The following is a 22764-nucleotide window of genomic DNA, read 5'->3' on the forward strand; positions in this document are numbered from 1 at the left end:
AAAAAATTAGTTGAAAGTTGAACGCGTATTTTATAGGACAAATATTATATAATGGCATATAAATCATAACATAGTGTTGCTCAGGTGATATCTTAAAATTGGATGGGTATTGATTGGAGTCCAATAATAAAGTATTAGGTTAGTATTATAAATAGAATTAAGATATTTTAATAGAAACTTGGCGGGTTGAACAGTAAGGTTTTTCAGTTGATACGTTCTGCAAGGGAAAAAACTTTATCTACAGAATTGTGTTATGTGCAATCAAAATTAAATAGGTACCTAACATTTGTAGGTATAACAATAATAGTATAGGTAATAACTAAGGATACTACCAAAGCAACGCCATTTTATTTTTGTACACATTTAATAGTGGTCAATGATTAATGACTATGATGTAAGTAACTATACCTAGATATACCTATTATAATATTATAATGAATATTATTATTGAACATTGATTGATATTGAAATTTTTCTTTGTTGGATTTTTCCAATAGGCCTATAATTATTTTTTAAAATGACTATCATTAAAACGTACATTTTTAAGCATGTACAATTTAAAAATACTTTGTTATGACGTGTTTGTGTACTTATTGTCACTTGGATTTTAAAACGATAAACAATAATTATGTATATTAGTTCTTATTTTTACTCAAGTTAAACGTGTTTTAAAATGGCAATAATACTAATAATAATAATACGAAAAATAAATTGACCTTTTGTAAGAGGCATATTTATTTATACCTATTTTATTATTAAAAAATATATAATTTAGTCTAGTTTCGAATTGTTTTCATCGTATGTTCCCTGTTTTTCTCACTTACTTTATTTTAAAGATAAAAGATTTGGATAGATGAACAAATGTTTTATAATAATTTTAAATTATAATTAATAAAAATGCAACAATACATTTGTTTGGCATTATAGTACAGGGTATTTATTATATTATATTATTAATATTATTATATAATAGTTATAAATCATAAAATACACATCACACTTTGGTAGCTACTAGTTAATTGAATAATACTATTAAAAATTATCGTTTTAACCAAAAACCAATATCATACACTTTAATCTTCCCATAAAAAATAGAAAGTTTAAAATTTATACATTTATGATTTATATTTATCGATTATTGTTCTGTAGTAAGTATAAAATAATATAAATTACATTATAACAATGAAACCAGAAAACAAACCGGTTTGTTCAACACAAAGATATAAATTTTGTTTTGTGAGTAAAATATGTTTAGGTACTTTTTTTAAAAAAACTAAGGTACCTACTTCAGGAATATAAAAACGTATACATTTACGGCCATTTACCTATATACTACCTATCCATATTACGAGTTCAATAATTAAATTATAAGAAAATATAAAACAATATTCATGATCATGATATTCCTGTTTTATTAAGAAGTGCAATTTTTAATGATTTAAATTTTAAAATTTGAATTTTTTATTAAAAATCCGATTACTAATTTTATTGAAAATTATTATACAAAAAATATTCTACTTCAATTAAAAAAATAATAATAATAATTTTATTATACGTTTTTCAACATAACGATGATGGTTTTATATTGTATGTAGCACAAATACGAATAACAAATATAACATCGAACAAAAATCAAATAATATTCAATATTCGTACCAAATTACCTGTAATCATACCCTACACTCTACAGTATTATTATTTCCATATCGATAATTATTTGGATATTTATAATTATAAGCCATGTGCGGTCGCGATAAGAAAATTTATTTTGGTCATCTATGCTCTACACCAGGGGTCGGCAATCCGCGGCCCGCACAAAGGTGGTTAATTTTTGTGTTTTATTTTTGTTCAATGACATTTTTCATATAATTTTCAATATAATTCTTTTTCCTTTATAAATAAAATCTAATCTAACCGTTAATATTTAATGTTTATTCTATATAGTTATATAGTCAGTTTAATCTATAAAATTATTATTATCTAATCGGAGTTGAAGATAATGATGGCTGCACTACTCAGTCATATTTATATAAGTTACTTTGAGTTTGTAGCGATTAGTATTACACCGTACGTGTGACTGTTTGCCTTGTAGTAGTTTCATTTTACAAATAAATTCAAACATTATGACAACTAAAAACAGAAAATTTTGTGATGAACATCGTTTTTTTAATAATTCCTGGGTTGATATTTTATACTTAAAATAATCAAATACAATTATAAGTATTATATCATAATATGTAATTTTTTTTTAATGTGGCCCTTGATGAACAATTGAAAAAATTATGGCCCGCGTGGTTAAAAAGGTTGCCGACCCCTGCTCTACACTGTAGAGTATACAGTCTACGCAAGGTGGATACATATCCACCTTGAGTCTACAATACTGACCGCTGGGTAGAGGAGTGAAGATGGAGACGATAGAATATCGATGGCTCCCGTTGACGATGAGCGCAGCACATGTCCGAGCGTAATTAAACTTTTTTTTACCATAGAACATGTTTTCGTACTTCCAAAAAATACGGCTTACTGAAGGATAAACTTATAATAAAAATTGTAAAGAAGAGTTTTATCAAGAATTATATAAAGCCTAATTTTTGATATAATTTTCAATCGTCCAATATTTCATAATAAATTTTATGTTTATTTTTAAATTGTATTGTTTTAATTGTCTGAATAATTAATAAAACATATTTAAAATCGGACTCTATAAGATCCTAGATATAATTCCACTCTACAATTTTTATAATAGGCGTTTTTCACGTAAACCCCTTTAGTAAGCCATATTATTGGAAGTACAAAAACGTGATATTTCCCAGCATATTTTTCTGGGATGACACGTCCTCTTAACATTTCAATGATTATATCATAATTACTAATTAGTATAATTATTATTAATGTATTAATTGGAATTCTTTGTATTTTTTTTTGTGAAGGTTATGAATTTATGATTTATTAATGTTACGATAATTTGAAAATTGTTCCTTAATTAACTCTAACAACTAATGGAATAATTATCACATCATATTGTTATATTAAACCAACAATTAAAAAAATGTTATTTAGTATATTTGTATATTATATCTATATCTTATAATATAATATATTTTATGTTTATTATTGTATATTATGTTATACAGTCGTATATTCATTGCAAAATTCAAATAGATTTGTACCTACCCGCTATGGATGAGATTTTTAATTTTTTTTGTTCAATTTTTCTATACCATTATAACATATAACAAGGCCGTAACTGGGGGAGGTTCCAGGGGCGCTCACGAATTGCCGGTTCCAGGCCTCCAACTTCCAAGGGTCCGGACGCCGCCTCTACCGCGACATTTTTAAAAGTAGAAACATTTTAGTGGTGTGTAGTATAATTTATTGACTATAAATGATGAGTATTTTTTATATTAAAAAAAATGTTGGACCCCCCCCCAAATTTTTTTCCATTACGGCCTTGACATATAATATGTATCATAACTTATTCATATGTAATTATATAGACTGTAAAATTTTATATTGACCATAAAATAATTATCTACTCAGTACTCATATAAGAAATTGTAATTTTGATTTATAGAATTAGATTGGCTGAATTATATTTTAGAATACTTAGGTATCATTTTAAAAAGATTTTTACTTTGATAGAATGTGTGATAGGAAATCCTATTATTTGAATTTGTAATTGTAAATATAGTCATATAGGTATCTGTAATAGAATACTGTAATCTGTTACAACTTACAACCTGAATCACAATCTGTAAGAAAACCTGAATACCATATTTTGTATTAGATAATATCTAAACAGTAAACTGGTACATCTATCTATTAAAAATTTTAATTTGAAAAGTTGAACATATTAATTTTTGGTTTCTTATTTTATTTAGGTAATAATAATTATAATATTATGTTATTAAGATTTAAGTTATTTTTTAAATTTTTAACTGATGTAGTGACGTAGCAAAACCATAACATTATAAACTGCATGGTGCATTTAGCAATAATGATCAACTTTGCTCTCAATTCTCAATTCAATATTCTCAGCAGCCCTATTTTCAAAGTAACAAATCTAATCCAAATAATTGTTCTGATTGATAAATGTATATATTTAAATATTGATAAGGGTTTTTCCATTGAATAATTTCCCTAAAAACCTTTATTGTTTATTGTATTACCGTGCAGCCAGAATTTGTATTTTGTGTGATTTAAAATAGATTAAAATTAACTGCAGAATTATTACAGCAACAGTATCCGAATATGTTTAAAATTAATTCTCGGCTCTTTCTATAAAATTAAGAATACTTTAATATTTCATTTTACGTAGAAAAATAAATCACTTTTCTTAATATAAGTAATAACAGTAATATTTTTACATAATAATAATTATCTAATGACACTAAAATTATATGGATAAATTATATAAAAAAAGAGTGAGAACCATTAAGAAATTATAAATAAATAAGCTAAAACAAAAATATCGTTAATATATTAGGACATTAGGTTGATATATTATAGGTAAGTAAAGTGTTTATCAATTAACGTGGGGATAATACCTACGTCACACAATAAATATTTTATATAATATAATTACAGAGTAGCACTGACGCACTAATATATAATTACAGTTATAGGTACACTTATAGTTCTTTTTATAGTAATATTTACTATATATTTTATAGTAATTTAATTGTTTAATGTTTAAATTAACTAAAAAAATATATTTGAAGTATAGTTAATTATAATACCATCGATTATAAATACTAGTGACGTTTTACATTTAAGTCGTTTAGTAGATTATTATATACTTGATAATATGTGCATGATCCTCGGAATATATTGGTAAATTCTTAAAAATTGTATACAATTTCGAACAAACTAAACAATTAACGGATTAGAATTATTAACTTTATTAAAGTATTATAGATACATACTTACAACAATTTTCTTTGAATACAGACGATTTAGATAATATTCTTATGACTAAGTTTTATATTATTATAGTATTATTAAGCGTATAAAATATAATATTAAATGTGATATATATACGCATATTGCATATAATATTATAATATTTAGGATATTTAATACTGAAAACATTATAAATACATTTTAGATATATCATAAATTTACATTTGTGCAGATAGAAACCCCGACAACCGTTACAGTTATCGAAAAGAAGTAAAGACCAGAAAGTTCTCAGATGCAACACACGATTTCGTAAAATAATTAAACTAAATTCAGCGAACGTCGTGCTTATTCTTCATTGCAAACGAACTTTAGGTGCTAGCGGTTGGCAATTGGAAATTGACGGACCACAGAGGGCAGAAAGCTGGACCATCAAAATATCTCAATAAGATTGTGTAATTAATTTGTTTTTAAAGATTTGAAAAAAAAATTTTGTCTAGTTTATTTATTAATTTAATTTTCCGGACTCCAATAGAAATTACTTGCTGACCCCTGTGCTACAACTAGCCTTAGAGGCTAAAATGCTCATTGCGTGATCACGGATCGACTACGCTACTACGGTTCATATCAATATTGTTTAATTCTCCAACGGTTTTACGCGAACGCGCGGTAATTTTTAATTATTTATATTTATTAATTTAAATAAAAACGACTAATAACGTTGCACACTATACAGTCATTACTCATTTATATATCCTCGGAGAACTTCCTATACACAATATAGCATTCAGATGACAGACTAGAGCACAGACTTCAAACGGTACATTTACGAGTATATATTTATTATTTATATTATAAAATAAAATAATTTTTGTACAGTTAAATTTTTTACACTTACTAGACTCAATTGAGGGAATTATTCAGGATTTAGCTGAGAGTGCTGGAGAAACCAATACCTATATAGCTATCTCAGAAAAATATATTGGACGAAAAATTAGTAAGATATTTATTAAATTGTAGAATATATTATAGATACTGTTATTCCAATTTCGATTTGTGTCTTAAAATTATTTTAATGTAAAATTGAACATGAATCGCCGCGGTAATAGAGGGATTATCTCTCCCATCCCCTTAAGTATGTCGAGTATCAGCGCATCTTTTTTTGTTTTATCTATTACTTATAAAAAAAAGAAAATTAAAGCCCTAAAAGAATAGGAAAACAAATTTACATATAACATACGAGTAGTTATATATACTCTTACTACGATACCATGCCGTATACCGCTGACGAATAACACTATAACTCTTAAGTGGACTTAATGGCTATACCTTATATTTTATAGTTTATACTGTTTAATATATTTAATTTGCCTATAAAATAATAGTGAAAATATAAATGCTTCGTCTGCTTCTTATTGTTCTAATGGGTTGATTAAAAATGTGTAACACTGTTACCTGGCGTATAGTATAGGCAAAATAGGTACATTACTGCAGTGTTATTATGCTGCCGATAATTATAATATCATGTTTAGCTACCTAATCATATTTTTATTTTTTTATAACAATATCATTCAATTTTATAATTCACCAATTGGCAATTACATTAGGCTTATGCAAAAATATTAACTATTATGTCAGTTATTTATATTACTTATTTCCCAATTTTATTATGGCAATAATACCACTCTATTTTTAGTACACAGAAGCGATGAAAAACGAGCGTCACGATGATCATTACGCAGGTGTAATTTTACTTAATTAACAGTCGTGTGTATATTCGTGTACAATACATATATAATTTTAATAATATTTTAATCTTTAAATAATTAAAGATTAAATTTGCTTGTTGTATAATAGATTTAAAAGATACTCCTAAAAAAATAAAAAATATATAATGAGTGATTAATAATTGATTTTAAAAATAAAACCAAAACACGTAAATTACTTAAATAAAAACAAATTATTTTATATTAAAACTTCATTAATTTGAAAAATACCTATATTACACATTTTATTTACTAAAGGTATTAAAGGAATAAGGATTCCTATACTATTATATTTTGTACCAAATATCAACATCTACATCATAAATAGGCAAGTGAAATAAAATATGTGTAGAATTGAAAATTATTTTTGTGAGTTGTGACTCACTCCCCGGTATTTGATGTAGTCAGTTCATGTATAAAAGCATACTAGAATAGAAGTAACTCGTCAAAAAGCTTTAAAATATTCAACACCAAAACAAATCTCGTAATTTCGTTTACAATTTAAAAGAAATTCGCAAATAACCTTTATATTTTGATACCTGTTTTTTTTTTAATATTGGCTAGTATGTGAATGTATATAATAAATACTCATATTTTAATATTATAAAGTGTCTAAACTTATGTTTTAGAAATCTAAAACGGCGATCAAAGCCAATTCTGTGTCGTAGGAATGAAAATAATGAAATTGGTTAATTTTTACTATGTATTATAAAGTATAAATTAAACTATAAAATGTAATTGTTTTTTTTTTGAATTATACTTAAACAACATCACATACATAATTCTAATAATAATATTAATTTGTAAATAAAAATTGATTTTGTTGGTTGTATAATAGATTTAAATATTATAAATTATAATAAATAATTAATAAGCGACTCTAAAAATAAAATATAAAAATGAGACGAAACTTCACATAAATGTTTTAAAAAAATTATGTCTATGCATAATACCTATATTGTAATAACGTTTTATAAAGTTCAGCAAACATTACAATTTATATTTCCTGATAGAGTACCTCTTCACTCTATTATTTAATATTTTCATGTTATTATTTATTACTATTTTAGTATTTTATCAATATTGAACTTATTATTCAGCTCTAAAACAGGTGTCCTAATAAATAATTATAATAAAAAGGTATAAAGTGGTAATGCTCTGCTATACATTTGGTGACGAGTATGTCACTTTTATAGGTATGTTGAATTTGAATTTAAATCTAATTTTAAAGATATAATACTTTTAAATAGAAAACTATTCTAAGCGGAGACGGTCTATTAGGTTACATACGTTTATAAAAATATTGTGAATATACATTTTTTTATATTTTTAATGAGTAAATTAACAACTTATTAAGAAATTATAAATTAAATTTTCAAAGACTTTGACCCATATATCAATTTTTGCTATTAAAAAACACTTATAAAGCACGTAAATACAATTGTCTATGAAGAACTCAAAATTAATTACATTATACCATTTATAGAAAATGATAATATAAATACTTATTTAGCATTTTAAATTTTACGTCTATTCGTTTTTGAATTTTAAGAAAATAAAAAATCACTGTTGTTGAATATATTATCTAGTACCTATAGTTATATTTTAATATTGATTCATGTATTTTTACTAGCTGTTATTAACATGTATATCGATGCCATCGCCGATCGGTGTTAATAGGTTTATGGCACAAACAGCTTAAAATAATATAATATAATATAATATTTTTGTAATAACACTAATAACTTAGAACAAAATAGATAACTATAATCGTTATTTTTCGTTAAAATATCCAGTTTTGTCAATATTCAAATTTGGTATGTACCAACAGTGGCGCCGAACACGGGTATGAACTGAGGAAAATTACCCAGAACTATTAATGGGTGGGTAGGTGATAATCAAAAATAGTTTGTTATGCAATATCTTGTAATGTATATAGTTAGAAATAGTACTATTACTACTATTCGAACGTAATTAACTAAACATTTTTTTAGTAGGTGGGTCCATAGGCGGACATCGGGAGGGGAGCTTTACGAGCTTTTTTTCCGCCCTGAGGCATTCCCCCCCCCCTTCTGCACAGCTATGGCCATTTTACTTCAATTCCGCGTAATAATGATATTCTATTAAAATTTACTAAATTTATTCTGTGGTTGTATTTTGTATCTTGTAGTTAGTACAGTGCAAGGAGGATATATCCACCTTGTTACAGTGATATTTTCTAAATGAATTAATTCATAACTGTGCAGCAATACAGATTCATCTTATTTTCTTTACACTACATTCTATGGAATGTATTTACTTAGATTAGATATGGCTAGATCATATTAATATAATTATTAATTATCAATCAAGGCTTATAAAGATCTTGGCGATTTTAATATTACAAATTATATTATTAATTGATATTGCTTACACTACTATATTATTGTTTAATATGCTTATTAATCTAAAATGTGTACAAGGGTTCCTAACAACACTATAATAGGCACTTTAACTAGTGCCTAAAAAAATAAAATGTGTGGCTATGATTTTTTTTTTGTCACAATTATCTTGTTTTATAATTAAATACGAGAAATAAAGAAATATTCAAATTAATGTGAAATAAGTTGTTTTTTATGGCGGTTTAAAACAATTACATTTTTTATATATTTGAAGACTTGGAATAAAATATAGTTTTTAAGATCTGTTAAAATTATTATCATATAAAAGTTTAGATTTGATTTTTTTGTTTTTAAAGGATTAACACCGAAATTCAACACTTTCTCTCCTTAACAGAAGGTTGTATATACCCATTTAAATAATGGACACCGCAGAGCCATATTAGCTTATAGAAATTAAAGGCACTGCGACTAGGGCTACTAAGAGAACTGCGTAAAGTAGTATAAAGTATAAGTAGTATTTTTTAAAAGAAATGTTTATATTGACGCAACTACGACGGAAGGTGATCTGTTGCTCCGCGGTGTGCCGGTCACGATTTGTAGACGGGTGAGTGGTGACTCAGTGAAATGTGGACAGTATCTAATGCCCACACAAAAAAATCACACACGTGGTTTAAAAATTAGGCGATTAGAGTAAAGTACAACGTTATTTATTATGTCACAAAAAAAACAAAACAAAAGTAAACTACTAACTGCAGTAGTGCCATCTTAAGACCACGGCTTGTGGACCAAACCGGGGTGAAGAACGACTTTTCGTGGCTGCATACGAATTATTGCGTCGCTGGTATTTTTGGGGGTTATATTAGTTGCGTCCCGATTTTTTTTTTGTTTTGAGTATGTACATACCAATTTCGCGTCTTGTATATTTTAAACACTAAACAATATTTATTTTTATATTTTAGGGACGCAATTATAGTATTATACCTTTTTATACGACACGCAATTCGTAAACAGCGCTTGTCGTACTCCATCTCCCGATCTCCGGTAGCCCCTCTGGCGACAGGCCAGGAGGCATATTAGCATTCTAGGTCTAGATAGGCATCGGTTATAATTTTAGCTGTGTGCTTTGTCGTTTATTGGTTTTTCCCCGCTTTATAACCTAAATTGTTATCTATACAGTATCTGTTCTAAAATTCCCGTATCACCCATAATATCTCTGTAAACAAAAATTATTGTATTTAAATGCGTTTTTTTCTTATACTAAATAATAAGTGTGAAATTTTGATTAAGTAAATGGCATAGAATTCAATTTTTTTTTAAGAGGACGCGGGTATGGCGTCCTCTTAAATTCAAAAATTATCAAAAAAAATGTTTATGCAATATCTTTTTTTTGACATTCATTAAATACACAATCTGTAATTATTATTTTACAATAAGCGTATGTGATGGAGGTAACATGGCTTGAGCTACAGGAGATAAGGATCCACCCACTGGAGGCACTTAATAAGGGTAGGGGTCTGTTTTTAGTGCGTTAGTATAAGACAGAATGGCTGCATGTTACTTGCGTCCCAAAAAAAGATATATTTTTCAGGTAGTAAATGTGACGTGTAAATTGCGTCCCGTTTTGGGGACGCAAGTCAGCCATATGATTATTATCGATATTATCTTCTAAAATCATTAAAATCGATAGTATCGTGTCACTAAAATCGATAGTTCATAAATTGTACTGTATACATGTGTGAGAGTGCGTGCGTTACTTACTTACAATATAGATACAATTTATCTATGATAGGTTATATACTTATATACTATAAACTAGTAAAATATGAAATTAGTAATAATAAATAAAATTCTATTTTAATAATTAATTAATACGTAATTTATATAGGTGGCGAAAAATTCAAGCTATAGGTTTAACTAATAATCTCAGAACTTCTACAGAAATCAGTAAATTTTTAAAGAGCTTATTTGGACTACTTTTTTTACCTCCTGAAATGGTGAGTGATGTGTTTGTGTTTGAGCTTATGGCCATTGCTCCAACTGGTTGTGAAGAATTTACAGACTATATATTAGATAACTATATATCTGAAAATTCTAAATTCCCTCCTCATGTTTGGTCTGAATGTTCAAATAGTATACAAAGAACAACAAATGCATGTGAAGCTTTTCACTCGAAATTTAATTCATATTTTTACTCTAGTCATCCACATATTTTCCAATTCATTGACGTCTTAATAAAATCATTCCAGATTAATAAATATGTCTAAATGTCTTAATTTATAACATTAATACTAAAAAGAAAGATTATAGAAAAAAAAAACATTTAAAATTAGAATACTTAAATAAACAAATCGAAAGTTTAAAAAAAACGAAATTTCACCATTAAATTTTATAATTAACATTTCATTTAAATTTCAACCAATATAACGTATATCATGACATGACAATTTATTATTACTACATATTATTATTAAAAATTATTATCATAAAGTATGGTTTTTTTATTATTTTTTATTATATTATAATATATTTGAATTGTATTATTATTATTATTATTATTCCGATTGAATTTAACTGATAATTTATTATAACATGAATTTTTATATTAATATTATAAATTAAAATTGTATAAAAATGTACATTGATGTACATTTTTATATCGATTATATCGATATTTCGGGACACAATTAGGTCATAAAAAAAGGTATACCGGGATGCAAATAGGCTATGGCCTTTTTGAATCTTTTTTTTGCGGGACGCAACTCTCCTACTGATAATAATTTCGGACGCAAGTAGTATGATCCCGACAGAATGAGATTAAAAAGGAGGGTAGTACAATAATTTTAATTTAGCAGGTCCCGAAAACAGGTGCATTTAAGTCGCCTTCTGGGGTCACTAGGAATAGGATGGTGGATAGTTCGGAAATCAAGGGATTGTGATGGTTGTGAAATTTTAGAGTTTTTTTAAGTTGATGTGTGGTGATGTACGTATATAGATAACGCAGTAGGCGAGAGCGGTTATTTAAGGCAAATCTTTTGATATAGGTAAGAGTGGTCAAAGTTAGCTGGCGTTCTAAAAATTAAGTTTTTTAAATTTGTAAGATAGCTATTATTTTGATACAATTTTTAACAGTTAAAAAAAAAATAAAATTGAGTAAAAATTGACCAAGTTATAGAGCCAGTAATGTTTTTAGTTTAAGAAATTAACAAAATTATTATTCTTAGAAATTCAAAAACATTACTGGCTCTATAACTTGGTAAATTTGTATTCAATTTTAATAACTTGTTAAACCGCCGGCTAACTTTTCATCCCTATATTAAGAGATTTAAACTTAAAAAAATATTAAATTTCACAACCATCACAATCACTTGATTTCCTAGTAACCCCAGAAGGCGACTTAAACGTGCCTGGTTTCGGGACCTGCTAAATTAAAATGATTTTACTACACTCTTCTTTTTAATCTCTTTCTCTAGCTCTTATATTAACGCACTAAAAACGGGCAAATGTAAACAGGGCCCGCGATTACCTTTTTTGTTGTAAACTCGGCTCGGAAATTTCAGATAATAAAAAAGGTCGGTTGTAATCTCGGCCCGATAATATTTACCAATAAATTATAATAAGTACGATATAATTTAATTTGAAAATAATAAATAACAAATAATGCCTGTGAATCATTTCATGCGCATTTTAATTCAAGTTTCAATTCCACTCACCCCAATATATATTCCGTCATTGCGAAATTAAAAGAAATACAAACAGAAACGTACATTAAAATCAACAGCCTAGATGCACCATTTAAATTTCAGAATAAAAAACTAAAAAAAAAGAGAACTCTTGGAAAGAAATCTTACAAAATATAAAAATAAGGAAATATCAGTAAGTGAATACGTTAAACACATGGATTTTTACTTTAAAAAATAGAATTATAAATTCTATTTTTACATTTTCGACAATCGACCTATTATGAAACTGGATGGTATAAGAACATTATCAGTGTTTGTATGTTGGTTTTTTACGATTATTAAGTTTTTAAGTGAGTTATGAGTAGGGCTCGGATTTATATGTATTTATGAAACCAAAATATGTATTTACGTTAGCAAAATATGTGCCAAAAAAATTAAAATATGTAGGTATTTTACTTATATGATTTATTTATTAATATTTAATTATATAATATATCCATATGAGTTTCTAATGAAACAAATTATATTTTAAATAGTAAAATTGTTTAAAAAAAGGTGTTACAAATTATAAAATATAAATAAAAAAAAAGCTAAAAAAAATAAAAATTTTAATTATCTCGATTACAATTTTTGATAACAGCCATTTTTAAATTTTTAAATTCAAAAGATCTTCGATTTGGTCGTAAAATTGCCTTATACCGAATGAATGATTTTTCGGCTTCCACTAATGTTATTGGATAGTATTGCATTTTGACTATGTTTAATGGAGTACCTACGTTATATAACTACCACAGATTAAGTTCAAAAATTGGTATTATTTTGTTACTATTTTGTACTTTTGGAAATAGGGAAAATTGTCTGTATTGAAAAATATAATCGTATATAATTAATAATTATTAAAAAACAAAAATGAACAAATTGTCAAAATATGTTGGAAAAAATGGAATTATTGAGAAATATGTAAAAATATGTAAAATAAAATATAGTTAATTTCATTGGAAATCTTTTGAAACGAATTTATCACTCACCTAAATTAATTTATCAAGTCACAGTAAAAATATGTATTTACATATAAATCCGAGCCCTAGTTATGAGCATTTTTAGTTTACGCTATGTTATATATGCATAATTTGCGAAAAAATTGAACTATCGTAAAAAACAAACACAGATAATTTTCTTACCATCAAGTTTCATAATAGATCTCTGTCTATCTCTCATATGCCTTTGGTGAATAATATTGAAAATTAACCAACAATTATTTAATTTAACTGTATTACTCTATTGTCCGCTTAGGTACTATTTAAATATATTTTATTATAAATACTTCAAGGAGATCTGAACCCAATGTCTAATAAAAAGTAAAAGGTATGAAAAAATTATATCTAATAAATAATAATACTAAAACATCACTATATTTTTTATTTGTTACTTTATTTAAGACTCACAACAAAGATATAGTTAATATACAAACAATATAAATCCTCGAACAAAAATCTGATAAAAAAAAACCGGTAAACAAGTCCTCTAATTATGAAAAAAATAATAATCCACGTAGGTACTTGAATTCACCTATGTACATGCGAGTTTTCGTGAAGATAACAATAGCAAACAGTTTGCCGACTGCCGACTGTTTACCGATTGTTTTATGTTTATTGATACATCAATACAACATAATTTGAAGTTTGTTCATTGCCAAAACTATTCGAAAAGATATTTAATATTACTTGAACATTTGTTATGTATTATACATGGTATTATCAGATTAAAGGGTATACAAGTCTTACATAAAATAATCGCCAAGACTATTCGGCGCCTAAAAGTCGCGCTGCTGAGTGGCTTCGGATGAAGGGACCCTTAGAAGTACACCGTTTGCTTTCGTTACCACCGCGAAAACGCGATAATCATCAATGTTTTGTGATAAGTGTTATCAAAGTGTGTGTAAAGTGGACCAAATAATGCTCAATCCACCTTTCAAATGATATTAATATATTTTAATATAATATTTTCGCATAATTATTATTTATAAATTATAATTTATTACAGTTGTTTATATTGTACTTGTCCATGGGTACAACGTAAATATTACGTGACTAAAATAACTAAATTCGAATTATTTCGCAACTGGATATTCCTCGCGTGTATAACTATTATCTGGTGTCAGAATAAATTCTAATTCACATCACTCAACTATGGTATTCGCTAAATGGAACAGCCCAGTGTTTCAAGCAGATCCTATCAGCTGCTAGATATGTCGGACTCCGGCAGCAGTTCGTCAGCACACATTCCGCCATTGATATTGACTTCGCCTAGGAAAAAGAGATATAGAAAGTGAGTACACTCAGTGGTCAGTAGCCGACAGCTGGTGACATTTTTAGTATTAATTTTTTTCTCGTTATATTCGATTCTAGGTTTGGCAACAATAGAGACAAGTTTGTTGAAAAAGTGACGTTTGAAAAATGTCGCTTGCAGTCACGCACAGTATGTGTGTTTTTTGTTCTATCTGTTCTCATTGTCTGGCTGCTGACAATGAGTTGGTTCATCAATGCTTTACAAAACGAATTGGACAAATTCAACCATACCATTATTACAAGTAAGAATTCCAAATTTTATTTGTCAATATTTTCATTTGTTTCTTCAAACCATTGATAGTTCTACTTTCTACAGTAATTTTTTTTCTGATCATATGAAATTGTTATCGATTTTTTTTATACATACACATAATCTATTGTTTAAATATTATTAATATATCCAATGAAAAATATGTTTAACTAGTTTCATTTTTAAATTGTAAACAATATTGTGTATTTGGTTAGATATTAAAGATAAAATATAGATATAACTCATATATACCTTATACTAGTATAACTAGTTACTATATAGATAGTTATTAATAATTTATTATTCACTAATCATTATATTGATAGGTATTGTGATTTCTGACAGTCATTATTTTTTTTTTAACCTTGTATAAAGTATAAAAACAAAATTAAATAATGAAATCATTGATATCTATTAATGACTAAATTTAATATATTTGTTGCTTCATAGCAATTTGCATTAAGACTGAAACAAAATTAACAATATTCTGTGATATCAAATGTAACTTAAATTTAAAATAAATTTTAACTTTGAATAATTATTAAATTGCTATGTAGTATGTGCATACTATATAAATTAATAAATAATACAAGTTTATTTTTTAGGTTTACTTTATTTGTTTATGAAAAAAACTACAAAACTTAAATCATATGAAATTAATTTTAATATAAATTGTTTAAATTAACATAATTAAGTCTAAAATGTATGCATAATGCAGTTGTTGACAACAGCCTCTTGAATTTGCTGCGTAGTTATTTCATATTGTTAACACAATCTATCTTAATATTTATTTCACAAGAAACATTAAAAATCATCAGCTACTTTTTACAATATTATATTTTAATGTGTTTTTACAAACAATTATCGTGTTGGTAATTTTGAATATTATACTGGGTCATTCAAATTTTATATAATCTTTATTATTTCTTATAAATAGAATATTTTATTTTTTACTTAAATCCAAAATTATTTTTTTATTATATGTGTTTTATTGAAATACATCAACTAACCCCACACCTAAAATAAATGAATAAATATTTTGTTTGATCGATTAGTGTGGTGTTGCCAGTGTTGGTACTTATAGAAATATAATTTTAGCTTGTTTTTTATCTGTATTCCCATGACTGGTGTACCTATTCAATATTTATTATTGGTTATTACTTTTCATGTCTTTAGAATGATTTACTTGTACAATTATTGGTCACTAGTGCCCTTCCCGATAATTGTTGGTAAATGCGATACAAGTTAAAAGACAAATACTTGACTATTATATATTTGGTTAATAACCAGTAATGTAAAAATGACTTAATCAGTTAGCAATTATTTAACCAAAATAAATTAATTTTATAATAGATGCTTATTGTTTTTTGAATTTATGGTTAATTACAATTTTTGTACTTAATTAAAATTATATTATTTACATTTTCCACCACTATCCATATTTCATCTTGATGTTTAGGTATGTACTATGTATAGTCAAACATTGGTCACTGATATAATTAAGTATTAAAGTATAAACTAATAAAAGTTAGAAAAATTTACAACTTTAAAAAAGTATAGATTAGTTTATAAGTTTATGTTATAAATCAGGGATGTCTACAACAAAGCTTGCGAGTTGCATGATGCTCTTGAGCCAGTCTCGTATGGCTCTTCCCATCAAGCTTTAAATAAAATTATTAACTATTTTATAAACATTTCTTTACAATGTGGCTCACTTAGAATTAGCTTCATAAATTTGTGGCTCCCAAAATTAAGGTTATTGGCCATCCCTGTTATAAATAGTTCATTTTGTTTAGGTTCAATAATTATTTATTTATTATCTATTCTCCATTTCAAATGTATGTATACTATATTTTATACAATTAAATGCATATACCTCTGCAATCTGTATGACTGTGTCTATATTATATACTAAATTATTTAATACATCATAGTATAGGCGTATGCCATATAGCATTATTCTCCAATTACACACCAAATGGTAAACATAACAGATATGAAATATATTCAATTTAGAACATCTGGCATAGCAATATAAAATATAAACACAGAACATTATGATATCACAAACAATAATCATGTAATTATATAGGAAAGGTAGAGTTATTTACTTGTTTATATCCTACTTTAATAATTATGTTTTGAATATTTTAATTATAATTTGTTGATAAATAAAATTTTCTTTTTATAGTTTATATTAAATGTATTGTATAATAATATATGACTTTATTATTATTATTTTCTTATCTATTTAAATAATAATATTACTAAAAATAAAAATACTTATAATGCAAAAATCAATAAGTCGGTTTTTAGGTGTTGTCTATTTATAAATAGGTTCATGAAATTTAATGTTTTATAAAATTGTTAATTTTAAATTAAATTAAATAAATTTGATATATTTTTCACTATATAATATTCAAATCCAATACGATTTTCAGTTATATCTTTTAAATTATAACTTATAATAACGATTGAAATTAAAAAACGCATCAAATTAGTTGAAAAATATTATCTATATTGTAGTATATGTATTCTGTAACGATTTCTGTAAATCTTATTTGGATAAATACAATAATAAACTTTTTAGACGGAAATTAATTCCAGTTATAAATTATAATTGATAAAAAAAAATTTAGTTACACAAAAATACAGATAATAATATAATACATATATTTAGATTTTAAAACAATTTTTTGCGTGTAACTATATAACTATAGAATCTATATTATATTTATGACCATAAATCGTAAAATGAGGTATTAAAGATATAAATTTCTTTATAATCACTTTAATAGTATCATTAAAACATTATATAGGTAGTTCCATTCTTAATTAGTGCTTATATATTGTTAAATCAAGTAATGTGGTTTCTCTCGAGTTTATAAGGCTAATATATGTTATATCTATGTTTATCGAAGTTGTAAAGAAAATGGAAAAGTTACTCTGTGTAAGACATTATTTTAATTATGCCTAATGCGGCAATGCCCATTATCCCTTGTCTAAATTATTCTACTTGTCAGAATGTCAGTTGTCGGCGATGAGACTAGGCTTCGCACTATACATTGAAACTCGTGGCCGTAGATAAACATTTTATAGAAACTTATCGCCGAGTAAAAACGTAGTCACGAACTTGACTAATGAACTGATAGGTATATAGTATTGCATCAACTAAGATAGTTCATTTTACGCTGTAAATTAAAAAAAAAAAAAGCAGTTTTTTGAAAGAAAATACGAGAATGAAAAGCTCGGATTCGGTTACGCCACTGGCGGCGGCGGCAAATTACAGACTATTGATCAGACCGCGTGCACATATTGCTCCACCCACTACCTCATCGGCGGCGGTGGTAGTTCAATTGTCTAAGTTTTAGCCATTACTGTCGCAGTCGACTGAACACGCGACCACTAGAGATTCGACGTGAATATTACACAGTTTTTGATGTTATGGCTGCAGTATTGCAACAACAATATTAAATAACACACAATGTTGAGCCGGATCTACCTGTAGTCTATACATATAAATCGTAATCGGCAGACAAGACATTAAACTACCCTCGCTGCACTTATTTGTACTATAGTTGTACCATACTCATCAAAATATATCCACTCACCGCGTAACGTTATCGTCTACCCTCCTTAATATAGCCCCCAAAAACAGACGCGTCGTCATCATGCCTGCGGCCGATGAGCAGTGACGTGAGCAGGCGATTCTCGTCGGCCGTCGGCGGCGGCGGCGGTGGCAGCGGTGGCAGCGGAGGCTGCAAGAAAATGCGTAAACGGAAGGAACTGGATGCGTTGACCGGCTGTACGGTGGTTGGCGTCAACCGAAACCGCAGGCTGATGACATGCTCATCCGACTCGGACTCGTGTTCGTCGTCTCGGGCACCGCCTACGCCCATAAAGTTACGGCGGCAGATCACACGCAGGCGGAAACGGACGTTTGTTGCTGACACCTGGTGCAGCGCCCTGAGGATGTTCTTAACGTTCGGCTGTGTCGTGTGGGTCGTGTTCGAGACGTACACATTTCTTGACGTACGCAAGATCCAAGCGCATCTGCAAATGCAACTTGACGAAGGTGTGTGACGGGGTGATCAGCGGTTATGTCGTGCCAAGGGTAGAGGGTTAAAGGGGGTTGTTATTTTCGGTTAACAGACTCCGCGTGAGTCTATCGCGTAAAGATGAATACATAACATAATATATTAGTATATTACGTATGTATCTGCAGAAAGCTGAAAATTAACGTGTGAATTTTCAGTGAAAATGCGGGTTCCATTGATCCCAAGGCATACTCATATTATGGTGTTATATGTATACATACGTGTTTTTATTGTTTTTTTAAACGTTTATACTGTTTTTTCAGTTGCTGCTGGCAATCGTGGTGTTCCAGATGACCTACAAAAATGTCATGCTATGTCTAAACAGCTTCAACAAAACCAGACCGATATCTATCAACGTCTAACAGTGTACGATGGACAGATCACAAACTTAACACTACAGGTGTGTTTTATTTTTATTATTCATGATACCAGGCTACTAGAGAATTATAAATGCTTTGATAATTTTTTGATTGCAATAAAATGGATTGTCATTTGTTGCTGTACTGGTTACAGAAAGTATTAAATATATTATATTTTACCACATACCATTCCAATTAAGAAGACATTTATAATTTCATATTGCTTCATTCAAATTGTAGGTTGCTAATTTGGGTTCAAGGTTATCATTAGTTGAGAAAAAAATCAATGAAAACACCGACTTGTTATCAAATCCAGATGCCACAAAAGACCCATCTATAAAAGTCCTATCATCAGAAGTTGCAAAACTCGGTAGCACTTATCAAGACTTAAGTGGCAGTGTAAAATCGCTCAAAGATACTACTAGTTCATTACAGTCATACCAAACAACATTAAAAGCAAATATTACTTCAATAAGTGTATGTCATAACAAATGTTTTTAAAATATTTAAATACAATTATTTATATATTTTATTTTTTATCAAATAGGAGAAATTAAATAATGTTGGAAATATTAAAACTGATGAAACTATGATCAATAATGTGTCTGGAAAGTTACATGAGCTAATTGAAAATATAAGTTTGAATGTTACAACCTTGAACCGAACACTTACCAGCCGAATCGATTGGTTATCTGGAGATCAAAAAACCAACAGGGTAAAAAATTATGTGTAACTAAGTATATGAAATATTGTTATGAAGATGGTTTCTTTTATTTTTGATTAATATTTTTAAGATTATATTATGATCTTAGACTAGTTTAATACTTACATACATAATATATTTTACAGGGAGAAATAGAAAAATTGAAAGAGGACAGTCAGAAATTAATCGCTCAAGTAAAAACAGTTGACACTAAATTAACGACATCATTTAATGAAGTGAACTCAAAAGTAAAGTATTAGATATTAATTATGAACTATTAACATAGTACAATTTTTAATACATTGTAGGTTATATCTCTAAGAACTCAAATTGACAAGATTGCAACTAATGTTACCAGTTTACATGCTCAATCAAATTCTGATGACTCTCCAACAGGTTCAGGTCAATTAAAAGGTAAAATTTTGAGTTTGCTTTATGCTTTTATTTGAATATGGTTTATATTATGTATAAAAATATTATGTATATATATTACTAGTGCCAGAGCTAATGAAATTTTACACATAAGGAAGAATGCAAGATAGAATTTTGCCATCCCTATAATTTGATAATTTCTCAAAAAATAAGATCTTATAAAAAGTATTATAAATACCGCAATAACCTTATGGTTACATTTACCAACTACTCAAACCAAGCCCTGAATATTGCATCTATTTATTAAAATAAACATTTTCCTTAAATGTGGATTTTATTCATCTATAGAATATCGACAAACTAATAATACTTTAAAAATAACAAGATTTAATAATACACATAATCCTGAAAATTTAGAAGTGAATCTAATACATTAACTAAATTTTAATAAATATATTGTAATAAATTATTTTCTAGTATATTTATAGATAATTATTATGATAAAATCATGTGATGTAAAAGTACCAAACTCTAAGTTATTGCATTGAAATGTTTTTATCTTTATTACTTAATGAGCTTTTTGTAATCTATAAATTAGATTGAAAAAACTACAGCTTGTGTGTATAAAAACTAACTACATTTTTGGGTGTACCGATTTTCTATTTTGATTCATCAATAACATCCCAGAGTCTCATAATCACAGTGATAATCTAATTAATCACTTACATAATATTATTCAAAATGTTACATTACCTTTAATTATATCAGTATTAACTGAACTTGATCATAACTGATGTAAAAAACGTGTTTATTTTACTAATAATTTTATGTTTACCCCTAAATATATTTATTAGTGAGATTCAATAAATATTAAGTATTAACATTTTATTTTTTTATTTTCAGGTGATAAAAATGGAACTCAGACAAAATCCTAATATTAGTATTTGTTGTTTTATTGTATGTGCACAATGCTGTTGAATAATTTTGTTTTATTATTTCTTAAAATAATAGTTTAAATGTTTACGTTTATATAATGAGTCTTATTTTGGTATGAATTTGTTTGATTTACAATAAAAAAAAAATTTAAAAAATGTACCTATAAATAATTTGTTTAATATATTTGAATGGACTGTTTGATAATAATATTTGTAATATCTATTCAATATTAAAGTCAAATTTTGTTTAAAAAAATCATTTTAACTGAGATATGATGATAATGATAACTATGAACTTTATATATTTAAGAATAGTACTCTTTTTCTAGTTTATACTTGCAAAAATGATAACAATAAAAAAAAAAAATATTTTTCTATATTTATTGTAATTAATTTTGTCTAAATTCATGAACTTAAGTTATTGTTTTATAAATAAGTATAAAATTACATTATAGTAGGCCGTAACATAAATTTAAACTAATAACTCATAGTTTATATAGGTTCAGTTGTTATAGCTGCAATAAATTATTTGAATCATATAACAATTTCAAATAAATTTTATTAACATTTTGTTATAACTATATAATATAAATTATAATATCTAATTAAAAATATTATTCAGTAAGTGAATTGTTTTTTTTTTTTTTTAATTATCAAATGATGATACGTGATTATGTTAACAATTATACCAGAATTTAATAAAAACATGAAATTATGTGTAACATTTGTATTAAGTTTTAATTTCTAAAACTGTTGGCAATAGTGCAATACAGAATGATAATTTCTAAAAATAAAAATAAAAACTGAAGTGCAATATATTATACACAATGTTGAGCTTTTATTAACAAACATTACTTAAGCGTGTATTCAACGTTAATATTTAATTGTATGTACTATTGCATGTTAAGTTTACTTTTTTTAAAAAAGGAGTTTAATTACTTATTCACACATTTGCCTCAATATTCAATATCATA

At 26.8% G+C, this 22764-nt stretch overlaps 1 protein-coding gene and 1 long non-coding RNA gene across 3 annotated transcripts; both read left to right on the plus strand.

The window, feature by feature from the left end:
• Positions 1–2080: 2080 nt before the first annotated feature.
• LOC132916984 (uncharacterized) lies at positions 2081–6064 on the plus strand. Its single transcript, XR_009660230.1, has 5 exons — positions 2081–2464; positions 5135–5354; positions 5435–5568; positions 5636–5719; positions 5801–6064. It is a non-coding gene; the product is annotated as an uncharacterized LOC132916984 (long non-coding RNA).
• Positions 6065–14731: 8667 nt separating this feature from the next.
• LOC132918629 (uncharacterized) lies at positions 14732–22514 on the plus strand. 2 transcript variants are annotated; one of them, XM_060980003.1, is made up of 8 exons: positions 14732–15054; positions 15135–15316; positions 19685–19821; positions 20021–20257; positions 20328–20495; positions 20630–20731; positions 20792–20897; positions 21759–22514. In XM_060980003.1, exons 1-8 carry the CDS (start codon positions 14930–14932, stop codon positions 21788–21790), a joined length of 1089 nt encoding a protein of 362 aa, XP_060835986.1. In that variant the 5' UTR covers positions 14732–14929; the 3' UTR covers positions 21791–22514. The 2 variants fall into 2 exon arrangements, with proteins under 2 accessions (XP_060835986.1, XP_060835984.1); XM_060980001.1 differs by lacking the exons at positions 14732–15054; positions 15135–15316 and adding an exon at positions 18158–19399.
• The last annotated feature ends 250 nt before the right edge of the window (positions 22515–22764 follow it).

The sequence above is a fragment of the Rhopalosiphum padi genome, chromosome 1, assembly GCF_020882245.1.
Source record: "Rhopalosiphum padi isolate XX-2018 chromosome 1, ASM2088224v1, whole genome shotgun sequence".
In the NCBI taxonomy this organism is placed as follows: domain Eukaryota; kingdom Metazoa; phylum Arthropoda; class Insecta; order Hemiptera; family Aphididae; genus Rhopalosiphum; species Rhopalosiphum padi.